Below are 16,908 nucleotides of genomic sequence, written 5' to 3' on the forward strand. Positions count from 1 at the left end.
GATGTAGAATAGAATTCTCTATTATTTATTTATATTAACAAATAGTATACATCTGCTGATGCAGAAGTCAAAGATATGAAATAACCGAATTCATAATATGGGGCTGATGACATCCTTTTATTATCTGTAAGACTTGAGGAAAACAAGCACCTTGGAGATCGTTCTAATCACACTGTTTCTATTACTACCTTTCTATATATTTGTCGTTAGCTTCTTTTGCTTTTTCTAAACTCCCTCTATCTTAAACAAATCTAAGAATGCAAGATGTAATTTTGCTACGACTACATTTATCTTGTACACCCCTTCTCAAACAGATGGCTTTCCTATACATGGTGAGAGAATCTCAGAAAATTAGGAGTTCAAAAGCTGATGCATTCATAGAAAAGAGTAGCTCCAGGGGCTGAGGTGAAGGGGGAATGGGGAGGGACTCAATAGGTCGAGTTTGTGTTTGTGATGATGAACAGGTTCTTCAAAAGCATGGTGGTGACGGTTGTCCAACATTGTGAATGTATTTAATGCCACTGAATTGTGCACTTACAAATGGTTAAAATGGCAAACACATATATGCATGTATGTCACCCTAGTTTAAAAAAAAGAAGAGGTGGGAAAGGCAGATGCAGCACACCATTTCTTTCAGACATGACCAATTTATTCAGAATATTCAAATTTCAGTTTGGCAAAGTATATCCAGGAGCAGAGAGTTTGGGACAGTCATTTCATTGGAAGCAATCACATTTTCTAGAGCTAAATGTCCATGGGGTAGTATCTAAAGAAAGCAAAACTTTAAAAAATAGTGTGCATGAGGTGATAATCATAAATATTGACAGAGTCAACAAAACAATCAGTTTACCCAATCAAAGCATGAAAAATGCTTATTCTAGTAGTACTTCTTTATTCAATTTAGTTCAACACACATTAAGCACCTAATTTATTCAAGACACTGGGCTAGCTGCTGGGGTTGATGTGGAAATACAATACAAAAATCACCAAGACACAATCCCTGTCCTTAAGAAATTTACAACAGCACATATAAAAATGAGTGCTATAGGTGAGGTACAAAATAACTGCTCTAAAAACACGGAGAGTTAACTTCTCAGTAGAGATTAAAGTCAGGACCCCCTTAATTTGGTGCTGTGCGTGAGGCAGGATACAGCATGCCAAGAGAAGTATGGTGCCCAAGCATGGCTTGGCACCAGGAAATGGGACTAGCTCCTCCATAGCTTTAAATGTGTGACTAGGGCAGGAGTATTCAAAGGTATTTATTTTTAATTCCTCTCATCAATGTTAGCCCATTATAAGAAAAAAGATCTACAGAAGTGAGGTCTATTAAGAAAACAAAGTCTGAAGAGGCAGGGATATGAGCAGGAAACGCCATTATGTGTAAACTCAACCCCATGCGTATATATACATCCAGTAGCTTAAGTAACATCTTAAATGGGGTGGGGGTGGGGGAATCCATTGGGAGCACCACAGTTCATCATGGCAGAACAAGCTCTCTCTTGTTAGACTATAAGACTAGCTTTGGCTCCTGCCAGTGGAGGATGTAATGCTACACGGAAATTGAAAGTCCGTATTTTTAAACATGAATTAAAGTCCTTAAACGTTACCTCTTCAACTCAGCATAAATGATGAAGACAGTTTAGAAGAGATAATTTGTGGAGAGAGATTAAGTCTTTCTAGGCTAACTGATCTAATGATGACTTGGCATGCTGTACTTCCTATTTAAAAAAATACAAGATGATCAAGTCTTTCCTGAATAACTATGTGTAGAACATACCTCAAGAGGAATTTTAACAGAACATACTACTAATCAAACATCACAGTTTCTGCTTTTGTAATTTATACAAATTAACCTTAATTATAATACTTTAGGGAACACTTACAAACACAATATGTAATGTTGCTTTAGTATTATTCATCAGCCTTAACTTCTACAAGTTTGGCTTATATTATTTTACCTTAAAAAAAAAACCTACTTCTTTTATAAATCTCATTTTCCCACAGAATTAATTCACTATCCAATTTTAAAAATAACTTTTAAACAGAAACCAATAGTAAACTGGAATGCTAATACCTGCCAGGCTTTGATTAAAAAAAATTATATATATGTATCTTACATAAACAGCACCTCATAAAACCAAAACCTTCTTTTGAAATAAAAAGTTCAATTCTTCTTGCCCTCTTAGTAACTGCTAATCAAACCCCTCCCCCCTCAATCCAGGAACTGTTCTGGTTTGTTAAGTCACATAACACATAGTATCTTTTAGCATTAATAAATTATTGATATGGTATCATGAATAGCTATTTTTTTAAAAACCAAAGCAACTCAGAGGACTAGTAGAACAAATATAATAGCACACTAAAAATTTAAAAGAAAAAAATTTTTAAATATACCTTATCCTGGTCTTGTAGTAATTCAAAATAAAAACCAAAGGATGAAGTATCATTTCAGACCTATATACATCAAGATGCCAGTTCTTATAAAAATGTACTTTAGTTGTAAATGCTAGGTTATGCAAAAATAAGTTTATATCAATTGTATTTAACTTTAATGAATTTCCCCCAACTCTAATATTAAAAATGTTACAAGAACTTAAATTTTAATGGCAAAAAGTTCTTATTTTCCCCATCTATTAAAAAAAGATTTTATTTTCCCTTATTAACATACAATGCCCTATTGTTAAGGCACAACTTTTTTTAGAATAAAAATGAAACCATAGACTAGGTTTATTTTATATAACAGTTACAAGACAGACTTTTTATAGGCATATACTGCAAATAATATAGCTCAGATTCAACCAAGATCAAAAATGAAAAATCAGTTTCTGTGCAGGACCAGTCAACACATAGCCAAGATAAATAGCTGAAGCTAGAATAACCCAAGTAGATTCTATTTTTAACCTGCCAAAGATTGTCTCCATGAGGCCATTTTTAAGGTGTTATCAAAGGAGAGGCAAGCCAGATATTCTCTTGAGGAACTGGGGGTGGTGCCACCCCAGCTTTCTTTACTTTTGCGTTGCTATCAGAGATAGTTGTCACCTTCAAAGCCCAAGTGAAATCCAATTTTTGAACATCTGAGACAAGGGCAGAGTTCCTGATCCCAGGGCTCAAGGCAGAGACGGAGGCTTTTTTGCTCTGCATTCTCCCTCTCCTACCCTTCCCTGGAGCTTTCTTCCTTCCCACCCTCTTCTTAGCCACTTACCCTACTTCCTCCAACCCAATCTGCCCATTATTCAAGGGGAGCACCAAGCGACAGAATTTGCACAATTGTTAGATTCATGAACACTTATTAGATTCATCATATAGCCATAAACTATTCATCTGAATGCTGATTTAAAATCCAGAAAAATAATAAAATCCAGAAAAAATACAATTAAAGAGGACAATTGAATACCAAATATGACCCACCTTGTAGGCCCTTTGTAATCTCAACTGAAATAGGGACACAAGTATGAAAGCCAACAGAAAAAGGTTTTCATTAGCAAGCTTATATACCTAATTCTTGTATCTTCTGCATTTTCATTCTGTGAAGAAAGGATCTGAAGAAATGCTTTGTAAAGACAGAAGCACTGGATTAGACTCGATTGTGTAAATATTTGTGGTTTTGAAGGTGATTTTCCTTTATCTTTTGAGAACATCTTTGAGGAGTGACGGTCAACCAGAATTCTTGCCCAGCTTCATCTCCCTAAGAACTTAACTCAGTTCTACCATAATATTTCAGCAGTCAATCTTGAAAGAAGTGGGTCTAGGAGAGAACTCAGGGGTTAAGTTTTGAGGGAGAATACTGGTCCAGAAAGAGGGGCAGATATAGAAGAACATCAACAGGCTGTGGAACCAGGGAATGAGGTAGAGACGAAGGGCAGAGCAAAGGGACAGCTAATATATACTGAAGTTACTGATGCCACTACTTTTACTAAATGTGATGTGTAAAACTCAAGTTTAAGGGAACATTGTGCTCTAAATGAGGGCAAAGATAAAGGAAAGGGAAGACCAGGAGTTGGGGAGGTGAGGCTCGCTAAAAGTTCAACTCTAGTTATTTTGCTACATTTTAGAAGTAATTGTATTTATGTAATTCTGAGAGATAGTACATGCCTCACTTATTCATGGTGTTTTACTGGTATGTTCTGGCATGGAAATGTCTCACATTAATAAATATAAATACTGTTCTTTTTACTTATATTAGTTCTATAATGTACATTATCTTTTAGAAAAAAAATTAAAAATGAATTTTCTACAAAACCACGTAAAAACCATTAGTAACTAGACTATACCCAACAAATTATAAAAATAATGCATTAATCTGTCAGCCAATATCTTAATTTTTGTACACAACACAAGCCCTTCGCAAAGTCATTATCTACATGCAGATTAATGGAATTAAAAATAAAACGAAAGCGATCATGCTTGGTAATATGATCTAGTTTCATTTCCATTAAATTATAAAGTTTCCATGTAATATTTAAAAAAAAAAAACTCCAATTAAATGCCATTTCTTAATATGCCAGTCTTCTTGCCCCATTTCTGATACATTACAATTAAAATAAATGCTTATACCATGGACTCTGGAAAGAGTATACGCCTCTGCCATCTCTCCTGAGGAAAAAAAATATTGTTTCATTGAAAAGTAAAAAGATGAGGTCTCCAATATTCTATTCTGACTCCCCTAAGTCCTGTTTAAATATCGAGTGTTCCAACTACCAAAACTTTGTATGAATTTTCACTGAACCAAATCCTACCTATTGAGGCCCACTACATTTTCAGGTCTGTGACCAGTTGCTAGAGACTGGGTGGAAACATGTGCTTTGTACTAAATTCAGTTCCCTAAGGAGGAATGAAAGGACTCTGGAGACTATATAAAACTCAGGCCTAAAATTGTATGCACATTCCACCAGAAGAGGATGTCCATTCTTTGGTCAATTTTACCTCTAAGATAGGAAAAGAAATGGAAAGTTGTTTTAAAGAAAGGGAAGAAGAAAACAATGAGCAATCCCCTTCCCCTCTAATTAGTATATTATAAAATACAAGGACATCAAAGTCACATGAAATAACGGTACTGTTTACACGAAGTTTCCAGATAACATACTAACAGAAATCCAACATCCCAATGAAATTCACAAAACAAGGATCTAATTACAGTGACACAGTGAATATGCCACCTTTCTTCCAGTCAGATTCTGCCTACTGAATTAAAAGAAAAATTAATCAAAAAGTAACATTAACCTTTGTTATTTTAATCTGAACAGAAACATTAAAATATCTTAAAAATTACTACTTTGAGATTAGATCAGATCCATTTATTAATGGTGAAAGCAACCATAAATCATTCTTGGTAAGGATAGAACCTCTACATACAAACCTGGCAAAGTTTTTAAAAAGTACTAAAACTTTTGAAAATAATGAAAGCTAGCTCAATTTGTGTAATATCAAATGATTCAACTAACAGAATTATTTATATTCTTATAGTGCATAATTTATCCCTAAGGAGAAAATGTACCAAAATCCTAGTGCTAACCCTGAAACCTTAATCCAAACCTTACGTGTTGAAGATTAAATGTTGGTTAGGAGGGAAAGGATGGGACCATGCAATGTCCACAGAGCAAACAAAAATCAAGAGTAAGATGGCAGGAATGTTGGACCCATGGGTACAAATACACTTTTCTGTACCAAAACAAAAAACAAAACAAAAATACACACACAGAAACTACAATTACAACGCAATCATCATATAGCTATATTCTCAACTAGCTGGTGAACTTATTATTAAAATTTCAAAGAAAAAAAACAATTTAAGTTTTTTCTTTTTTAATCCATAAGAAATATTCAGTAACAACAGATAAATAGAGCATTTGTTGCATATTAATGAATGTGTGGCTTCTTGTGCTTTCCATCTGAATTAGGGGTAAAAACCCCCAATTACTTTATTTTCAATGAGATACAACTGTAAAGTAGTATTAAATCTACACAAAATCAATCCTTTCTTCAGCCCAATTCTGTATGAAAATACTAACAAATAGTGAAGATTCATGATGTTGTGTGAACATGGTGACTCATAACAATATAGACTCAGCTATAGATTTCAATTCACAAATGTGTGTGTGTGTGTATGCATGTGTGTGTGGGTGCTTTGTGTAGGACAACCATACGAAAATAGTCTCAAAAATAAAGACAATACTTGAGACAGGAAGCAACCCACTTTCCCTGATCTTGCATCCTATTACAGGGAAAGTAAGTCTCTGATGCTTCATAAATACTTAAAAAGTTCAGGATGGCCTTAACCATGCAGAGTCTCCACCGATGCGTTTGAAGCCCCCAGACGCTTCAGGTTGACTGTTCAACTGAGGAAGAGCTGTGATCTGTGATTGCCTTTGCTTATTTATGTCCTGTCTTCTCTAGATCTGGGAGTTTTCTGACCAGAGCTTGGTGGTTCATTCTGATGCTAGCAAGAAGCCCTCCTTCAATGCCGTCGGAACCAGTGTAACTGATTTCTTCACCACTCAGGGTAGTCATATGCCCCCCAAGGGCTTTTAAGATGGCATTGCCAGCACATATATCCCATTTTTTGATATATGTCACATGGATATATAAATCAGCTTTTTCTTGACTTTTATCAGGCACATCCAAGAGTGCTAAAACTTTATAACCTAAAAGGTAAGCAAAGAATTTAGATTACAACTCAAAAGATTTAAAAAGCAGCTTACTTTTTAAGAGTAATTGTGAAAAATAACAGCACACAACAGGCAGGAGTTCTCTATACTATCTCTACAACTGTGAAATCTAAAATTACTTAAAAATAGTTTTGTTCTGGGGCGCCTGGGTGGCTCAGTGGATTAAAGCCTCTGCCTTTGGCTCAGGTCATGATCCCAGGGTCCTAGGATCGAGCCCCGCATCGGGCTCTCTGCTCAGTGGGGAGCCTGCTTCCTCCTCTCTCTCTCTGCCTATCTGCCTACTTGTGATTTCTGTCTGTCAAATAAATAAATAAAATCTTAAATAGTTTTGTTCTTTTCTCAAGAAAGTTAACAGTGCAGACATTAAATCCAAATGAGCAAAAAATATATAATGTAAAGCTATTCTCAAGTGTAACCAAATACACATCTATAATCTTTTAAATTTAAATCTCCTTTGTGAATGTTTTTACATTCACTGTGTATCATTTCCTGTGGAATACTATACTGAAGCTAAATATCCATGGATTTCATCTGAATTTCTAGGAACACTGGATTTGAAAGAAGACAAAATAACACAATCTTAAGCCTTTTTTGTAATGAAGCAGAATTTTTTTTTTTTTTTTGATGAGGCAGAATTTTTTAAAAATAATTAAACAAAGAGAAGAAACCAGGTCTTGAATCTGGTTTATCCCATTCATACTGGGTATTCTGAACATTACCCTTCCTAACCAACATTAACAGAGGGCTTACAGGGAAATAATAAAGTCATACTAAGTAAGGTACATATATGTAATCACTAAATTAAAACTATTAGGCTTAAAAGTTAATAAGCATTATTCTTCCCTTTATTACTATACTGAAAAGGTTTTCAAACACACATTTCTGACTATAATTTCTTATTTATTTGAATTAAAACACTTCTGTCATATTAAACAGCACTCAAAACAAGGGCAGGCAAATGGCCTGTGAGCCAAATCCAGGCTATGCACTATTTCTGTACAACCTACAAGCTATGAATGGTTTTCATATTTTTAAAGGGTGCTGACAAAACAAAAATCCAAGAATAGTAGGCAAGAGAGTCTACACGTGGCTCATAAAGCCTGAAATATTTACTCTCCGGTCTTTCAGAAAAAGTAAGCTGACCCCTGATCAGCAGCAGGTAATAAAACAGAGCAGAACATACCAGTAAGCAGAGTGGCCCCCAGACTCTGGTTCATGCCGGACATATAAGCTGAGGAGTTCAAAGGTGTTACAAGTGCCCAGGGTTTAATCAACCTAGTAATACTTATGAGGATCCCTGGCATCTTGGGGCCACAGAGAGCATTGGACTGTGCCTGATCTTCCCTTCTCTCCCTGACAGTCCTACAGTTAGCCTAACAGCACAATTACTTTGAAATTACATCATATATAAAACCACTGTTGCTGATACATCACTGACATGAAGATGCTTTTGTAGTATTTGAGGAATAGCAGTCACTGTAGTGAGACTATTGGCCCTACTGTGAGGTGGTTTCATTCTTTTCTTTCCTTTTTTTTTTTTTTAAGATTTTATTTATCTATTTCACAGTGAGAGAGAGAGAGAGAGTGCACACGCACAAGCAGGGGGAGCAGCAGACAGAGGAAGAGGGAGCAGCAGGCCCCCCCCCGCCAAGCAGGGAAATCAGTATGGACGCTCACCCTAACGAGCCACCCAGGCGCGACTGTGAGGTCCTTTCTAACAAGAAGGCAGGTATGACTGAAATCTCACCCTAGAGATAACTAAGCAGGAGACCATGCCTGTCTGCAAAGTACACTCTCCATTCTCACTTTTTTCCCAAACACAGGAATATGAAATCTTTCTCCCAACATAAGCCTTAACCTTGCTGGAACACTGTCCCCAGCACTACAGGGGAGTTGCAACGTACCAGCACCACCAGCTGGGATAATGGTAGTCTGGTTTCCAAAAGTCTGAAGAGCAACCTGTTTGACCATTCCTGAATGTGAGCGTGACACTACGATCCTTGGGGTCTTCTCATTGTAGGAAGTGCGGGCTTTCACATTGGACCCACCGTCTACCATTGCCCAAGCTGAAAAGGAAATATAATATTCATTAATAGCACTGAAACTTTTTGAAACAGGAACTCGAAGTGCCAAGAATTGACCAACAAAATAACCTTTTCCCCAGAATTACTTGTATGTTCTCCCCAAAAACAGAAATACTTTTTTTCTGAGAACGAGTAATATTTAACATTTTTATACATTAAGACAGGTAAATATTAAGACAAAGCTAAAAAGGCCATGTAATCCTGCCCAACCACAGATAATGACTACTAAAAACTTGGCTTAAGAACTCCCAGGCTACACCTCCTAGTGAGGTGCTAAATAATACTGCATCAATTATCTCTCTGTACCTAAAATGGCTTCCTTCCCTACCTTACACAACTTTGATCCCAAGGTACTCTTTCCTGAATATCCTGCATGCTAATCTCTATCCCAAAAGTCTGGTTCCTGGGGAACTCAACTATGACAACCTAGGACATAAAGACAACTAGTTACCCTGAATAATTCAAAATTTAAAACAGGTAAAAACCTGGGTTTTTTTCCTGGTTTTTTTTTCCTATTTTTTTTTTCCGCCTCCTATTTTCTCCTCCTTACTATTTCTCCTCCTCCTATTTTCTCTTCCTATCTACTTCTGATATATTTATGGTTTTAATGATAAACAAAACAGAGAGGTGAGTTAGATTTACACATCTGCTTTATCACGAGAATATAAAAAGAAAATGCTCTAGATTTCAAAATAAAACAGAAATTTCTAAGAAGGTGAGGAGACCTTAGAAATGGCCTGAAATATTTTTCTTCACTAACTACACCAAGCTATACAAGAAAATAAACTTACTCAGAATTATCCCAATTAGACTGTTGTTCTAGCAGTCACTCACTATGGGGTAAAACACAGTCCACCATGGCTAGCAATGAAAGCAGCTGCATTACCACTTACTCCCGGCTGCAGGAAAAAATAAGGAAAATGAACAGAGTGTCTGGGTTTCTGAGCTACCCAAGGATGATGGCAGTCTTTTGGACTCCTCTCACACTTCTTTCTGAAAACCATACACTGCAACAAGAAGAGCAAATAATAACACCCTTAATCAATAGCTAAAGAAGAAGGAGATGAAGAATAGTCATGAAAACAAATTTATGAAAAAGAGGGAAGTAAATACCGAAGATCAGCAGAATGAGTGCCAAAGCTGAACCCAGTGTGGGGAATACGGCAGGAGCTTCACAGAAGTGTCAAGAGGGTGGAGGCCTCTCAGTGGTGGTAGGACTCAGAGAACAGCCAGGATTTCTCCCCAGAAGAAAAAGGTCCCATCTAAAATGAGAACTACTGAAAGTAGGCCCAAGATATGGCAACAGAGCAGTTATAAGAGGAGGCCTGGAGAAGACACAGAGCCAAAGTGAAGTTCTCAAAACAGACCAGATGACATACAACATCTTTCAGAAAGTGTCCCCATGAGAGACAATTGGAAGACAGCAGCAGAAGAAAAAGAACAGGTTGAAGATAAGGACTTTACTAGAACAAGACAAGATCCAAAAAAACAGAAAAGAAGTGAAAACAAAAAAAGATGCCTGATAATAAAGATAATGCCTTCCTCGCTCTAACAGAAAAGAAATTTCCTGAACTGAGAACAACCCAAACTCCTTTTCTGCCACCTTCCCATCTACTGCTGGTGGCCGGCCCAAATATGAGAAATATGTACAACTGCAACATCCACTGAGAAGTCTAAGAAGAAAACACAATGAATGAAGGTTAAAACATTTCAGGCTACTTGAAAATTTCTCTAAAGCAGAGTAAAACTAACACAACATCCGAAGACGATTAAAAATAAATAAGCAACAACAACAAAAACACTATGGAACAAAAAAATAACTCAAGAAAGATAGAAGATATGAAATGGGAACTCACATAATATAGGAAAGAAACTGCAAACAACAACAAAAAGACAAAATCACTTAAGATTTAGCACTTGATCACAGGATACACAGAAAGGCAACAGATTGGTTCAAAAGCACAGCAAGCAATGAAAAAAGCAAAAAATTAAGTGAAACAAGCAAACAGATAAAGGGGACCAGAGAGAAGGTTAATAGATACAGAAGTCAGTTAGAGAAGAATCAATATACATGTATCAGGACTCTCTAAGAAATAAAAACAAAAATAATGAAATAGAACTAATCTTTAAAACTTTGATTCAAAAAAATGTTTCTGAAATAAAAGACGACTGGGAGACAGTCACACTGGGAGACATACTGTGTAGATATCTGCCCTGAATCCCAACTCTGAATCTGAGATGTATCACAGTTCTATTATTTGTCTTTTAAGATAAAGCTCTTTGGGGTTCCAGGCAAAAATACTGAGCTACTTACTGACAAAGGAAAGAAAATCAGATTATCAGCTTTTCTGCCAATAAGCTTCAACATGCACCCACACAAATACTGTATCAGTCCAACAGTTTCTACCCAAGAAAAAAAGAGTGTATAGTTGAGTGATACAGTGTCCTACAAAATTCTGGTCGACGGGAACCTTCAGAATATGACCTCATTTGGATATAGGGTCTTTGCAGATGTAATTCAAGTTGAGGTCATATTGGATTAGAGCAGGCCCTAATATTGGTGTCCTTATAAAAACAGATGACAGAGAAATATATACAAGGAGAATGTGAACTGGAGGTACGAACTGGAGTGGTATGTCTACAAATCAAGGCATGTCAATGAACACCTGGAGCTACCGGAAGCTGGAAGAGGCAAGGGAAGATTCTTTCCTGGAGCTTTCAGAGGGCACACAACACAGCCAACAACATGCTATCAGACTTCTGGCCCTCAGAACTGTGAGAAAATAAATTTCTGCTGTTTTAAGCCCTCTAGTTTATGGTAATTTATTAGAGTAGTCCAAGGACACAGGGCTAAACCAAAGAGTTCTGTAAGTAGCTGAGAGTTTTTCAAGAATGAAGGCTACAGAAAAAGCTTTTCACATGTGAGAACTCACGTAATATGACCTGGATGAGCTAGCTCTCCTGAAGTAATCTACTAGAGGACAAGTTTTATCCAACCAAAAGATGACTGAAGATCTCTTAGCAAAAGCACTGTTGGTCAACACTGAATAAATTTAACTGTGGATTTAAGAGAAAACCAAAGATAGGAATAAAAGTGTGTCAATGTTATCTCACAGAGTCGAAGGTTACCATTTAAATCAGAAGAAATGAACAGCACAAACACACATTATCAAAAAAGAAATGACTTACTAAAATGGGATGGTAGTCAAGGAGCCTAAAATAAATTGATTTCACTGTTGCTCACAGGGGAGAACCAACAGAGGAGACAACTAAGGCAAAGGACCATATAATGGCATTTAAACAAAAAGGCATATATAAAGTAGTTAGTAAAAATAGGCAAGGAAAAGAACAAATTTAACTTAAAAAACAGTATCTGTAGTTTGAGTAGCAGTGAATATACAAAAATCCATGAGACCTTAAGGATATCAAAAAAATAAAGGCAAAGTCTGCTCTTCATCGAAAAAATAACATTTGTTCCCCCTGGAGGTAGTTTTTACCCTAAGTCCTTACTTTGAAATTGGTGAAGAAAAAAAGTTAAACATGTATTTTGTTTTCCTAACAGGAACTACCTTTCAGGATTAAAAAAGTAACTCCAGTTGATAGAAGAAATTTCTCAGTAGAATTCCAGCTCATGTATGTAGAAAATACAATAGAATTAGAAAATCCCATTTCACATCTTTAATAGATCTTAAAATTATTCTGCGAAATGATGAATTAGAATCCCGATTTCAAATGGTGCCAAAATATTTCTCCAGACTACTTGCTGGTAGCAAGGGAATCAAAATAATTTATAACAGAGATCTGGTCAAGACCACTTGAACCATCTTACAGCATCACTAATAATGAGACTAGATATGTCATATAAAATGATGCAGCAGGAAATACATGAAGAAAACCTACAATGTATTCTTGACAAAAATCAATCTTAATCCAATCAAGACTTCAGATCTAATTTGCATTTTATAAGAAAAAGAAGATGAAAAGTAAGTAAGTTAAATGACACTCTAAGGAAATAATCAGAAGAATCCAAAAAGCAGGACATTATATAACAACTAACTTGATCTCAACATGTCAATGTCATGGGGAAGAACAGGACTAGAGGCTGTTCTAGATTAAGAGAACTTAACAAAACCACCACAAAAAATGCATGTTACTTGACTAGATCTTGGTTTGAAGTAACCAGTTGTAAAATCCACTTTTTTTTTTTTTAAAGATTTTATTTATTTATCGGGGGGGGGGGGGCAGAGAGCAAGCACAGGCAGACAGAATGGCAGGCAGAGGGAGAGGGAGAAGCAGGCTCCCCGCCGAGCAAGGAGCCCGATGTGGGACTCGATCCCAGGACGCTGGGATCATGACCTGAGCCGAAAGCAGCTGCTTAACCAACTGAGCCACCCAGGCGTCCCTAAAATCCACTTTAGAAACAACTGGAGGAAATGTGAATATGGGATCAATTACGGAATAAACGTTAATTATACTATTAAATTCATAATAGTACATAATATAAATATTACATTAATAGTATATTAAGAGATGCATAGTGATATATATAGGCTTAAAATGTCACAATCCTTGTAATTTTCTTTTAAGTACATGAAAAAAAAAGCAAATATAAAGAAACGCTCAACTGTTAAATCTTGATGAAAGAGCATATGAAAATTCTGTACAATTTTATGTTTGTTTGAAATTATCCACAAAGAAGTTAAAAAATGAGAAAGGAGAAAGCAAAACAACAACAACAAAAAAACCTTCCTCAATTCTTTTTAGAAATGATCAGTAAAAACAGTTTTATTAAGAAATGAATTTACAGTGCTGCATCTCTAGAGGTCAGTATTGTGTAAGAGAATAAAGACAGCCTATCTAATACCAGAATAATCTTAGATAAAAATTAGTAATTTAATATTTTAAAAACGTATTTCATGTTACAGAATTTCAATAAATTCTGTCCTAACACATGCATGGACAAATTATTTCAAGCACTTTAAAAAAATTCAGTAGGTAATTAAATAAATGATTGATGATGATGACAAGGTAATCGTGAAAAGGTAAAATAGCAGCTAACAATGGGTTTACTCTATCTGAGGATACGCTAAAAAAAAAGCTGAGTGGGAAATAAAAAGTGACTGTTACTTTGCTACATATTTCAGACATTATAACTTAGCTACATATTTCCAATGCTTGCATATACTATTACACTCACACATTTATATATTACTTTGTTAAAATACTATTTAAGTACCTGTTGCTTCTTAGGATTTCGAACTCAGTGAACTACTTCTAATTAAGTTTGGTAAGGATTTTGTTCAGTTTTGCTCTACCTGCTGCCAACAACAATACTATCTAGCTCCCATTATAGTCAAGTGTAGCTAAATTCTGGTTAGCATACAATACTTGATAGTTGGTACTCTGCCAGTATCAATATACAGTCTGGATCTGAAAATAACAGTCCAAAAAGAGAACACAAGCCAAACACACTTTCGATCCAGGAACAGAAGGTCACCCCACACCTAATTAAGGACTTATTGATTCTTCTGGAATGTTTGCTGACTAGCAAGTGCCTTTGTTCCAGCATACTGGACAACTTAGCAGCATCACAGAAGAACAGGGCATTTTCTTAACAACTTAAAGAAACCATTTTGAAACGCAAGCTGTTCCTAAGTTAGAAACTTTGGGCTTTATTATTTTAGAGGAGTTAAGACTCTAGGGGGAGGGGATACATAGTCTTATGGAATAAATTTTTTTTTAAATGGGCATTTTTTATGATCCTTATTCTCCCACCCCTAAAATGAACAGATGTGGAAATCAGGACCCAAAGAATGTGAATCTCTTCACCTATCTAGTACCAACTTCCTCTTCATTTCCTTTACTACAATTCTAATTCTCTCTGGAGTAGCAGGCTGTTTGCAGCTAAAGGGGCCATGTGACATTTGGCTAATGAGATGGAGCAGAGGGCTTAAAGTTACTCTTTCCTAATACGAAGAATATCTGGGATAGATCTTTTGTCCCTCTTCTTTCCCCTTTCTTCCAGCCTGGAAGAAAACCATGGAAACTGGAAGCACCCATCTTTGTAAGCAAGCAAACAAAAAGCTACCTTCTAAGAGAAAAAGCAAAGAGAAGATTCAGGTGCTTAACAGTATCATAAACTGAACCTTCCTGCCATTTGCCTATCTTTACTACATGAGAAAAATAAAACCTATTTATCTGTATACAGATAAATGCAACCCTAACTGAGATAGTTAGGCAATGAGGAACACTATCAAAAAAAATGAGTCAACTATACTTCAATTTAGAAAGAAAGGAAGGAAGGAAGGAAGGAAGGAAGGAAGGAAGGGGAGGGAGGGAGGGAGGAAAGAAAAAAAAGGAAAGGAAAAGAAGAGGACTTCAAAGACTTAAACTTTACATGCCTGTTTTTCTTTCTTTAATTGAAAGTCACTAGAATTCCTCTTTAACATACTTTCCAGAATGATTTTGAGGCTGAAGTGAATTTATGTCAATACACTTCATAAACTGTGAAAATACTAAACAAATGTGAGATATTAATAAGGAGTGGTTAGCTCTTGCTCTAACATTAGGAACTATGTAGCTTTCATAAGAACTTTGCTAAGCCCCTTTTCCCATCTATAAAAAAACAAAATAACAACACTTATCTTTGTCTCATAGAGTTATCATAAGGTTCAAATGAGATAATTTAGTTTATTGCAAATAGTTAACCACTATACAAATGTTAGGAATTGTTGAGTTATTACGAAAGTGGTGTGATATACTGAATTGCATAAAATTCCCAAGGTTGCTTCCTCCTCTAATTTAGCTGGATGACCTTGAGGAATGCATCAAACTTCTAAGTCTCATTTTCTCATCTGTAAGTGGTAGTATTGGTAAGTGTACCCTTCTCTCATGTGTTATACTAAGTGTAGCAATACTGCTAAATTAAGTTATGCTCCAATATCCACTTGCTCTATTCTCCCTAAGTGACAGAACCCTTAAACTGGATGCTTGGAGGGCCATTATAAAATAAAGACCACATTTCTAAACCTCCCCTACGGTTGGGTTCAAGCTACGTTTTGGTTGATGGGATATGAGTTGAAGTGATGCATGCAACTTATAGGACAAACCCTTAGCAGAAAATGTCCACGTCTCCCCTTTGATCCTCTTCACTGGTGAAATGTGGATAAACCAGAGAGCCATCCTCAGTCAAGCAGAAGGGGGCACCAAAATTTAGCAAGGCAAAGCAACAAAAGAGAATAGCCTGCATGCCTGATCTGTTTGCATATGGACTGTTAGAGAAGAGAGAAATCAACTATTTTATTCAAACTCTGTTATTCTGGTGCACTGTATTACAACAGCCTAAATTAGCAGCCTAACATGTAGCCTCACTTATGCAGTAAGGATTAAAGGAAACATGTGAAAGCAAACCACAAACCATAAAAAATTACATAATTAATTTTAAGGCACACTGTTGCAATAATGACATTAAATTCTTTATAGCTCATCAAATTGTTAACTGTAAAAACTGTATGAATTATGAAAAGAAGATACAAGGTCAGATTAACACAAAACAGATTTGGTCTATGTTCAGCCAATCTCAGAGGAGCTGGAATCTGGGATATAAAGTATTCCTCAAAGCAAGTAGTTTGAAGAGTAGTAAAAAATTGACCTTGTCTCCATTTCGGTCCACTTGACAGCAAGCCTTTTTACGCAGTGTCAGCCACACACTGAGGCACAGTGAGAAGGGCAGAGTAAACAAAAGAGCTAGCTGTATGGATGCTGGGTGTATTTGTTTCCTAGGGCTGTCATGACAAACCACCATAAACACGGTGGCTTAGAAGAAGAGAAACTTACTTTCTCAGTCTTGGAAGCTCACACATTTCACAGTTCATGAAATGTACTGGCAATCCAAAATCCAGATATTGGGACTGGTAGGGTTTATTACTTCTGGACATCTAAGGGGAATTTATTCCATGTCTCTCTTCTAGCTTCCAGCAGCTGCCAGCAATCTTTGGTGTTTCTTAGCTTATATGCATCACTCTAATCTGTGCCTCTACCATCCTATCCTATCCCCCATGTCTCAGTAATGCTGGTTTCTTATAAGGACACTCTCATTGATTTAAGGACCTACCCTAATCCAGGATGATCTTATCCTGATAACTTAATCACCTGTAAAG

The 16,908-nt window shown here is 36.3% G+C and overlaps 1 protein-coding gene across 1 annotated transcript in view; it reads right to left on the reverse strand.

The window, feature by feature from the left end:
* Nucleotides 1–630: 630 nt before the first annotated feature.
* BPNT2 (3'(2'), 5'-bisphosphate nucleotidase 2) overlaps nucleotides 631–16,908 on the reverse strand; it is a 36,889-nt gene continuing 20,611 nt past the window's right edge. The window contains exons 4-5 of the mRNA XM_032315769.1: nucleotides 8,570–8,731; nucleotides 631–6,641 (exon numbers count right to left, since the gene is read on the reverse strand). Of these exons, the coding sequence (XP_032171660.1) occupies nucleotides 6,370–6,641; nucleotides 8,570–8,731 (434 nt within the window). The 3' untranslated portion in view covers nucleotides 631–6,369. The remainder of the gene's footprint in view (nucleotides 6,642–8,569; nucleotides 8,732–16,908) is intronic.

The sequence above is a fragment of the Mustela erminea genome, chromosome 16 (genome assembly GCF_009829155.1).
Source record: "Mustela erminea isolate mMusErm1 chromosome 16, mMusErm1.Pri, whole genome shotgun sequence".
Classification (NCBI taxonomy): domain Eukaryota; kingdom Metazoa; phylum Chordata; class Mammalia; order Carnivora; family Mustelidae; genus Mustela; species Mustela erminea.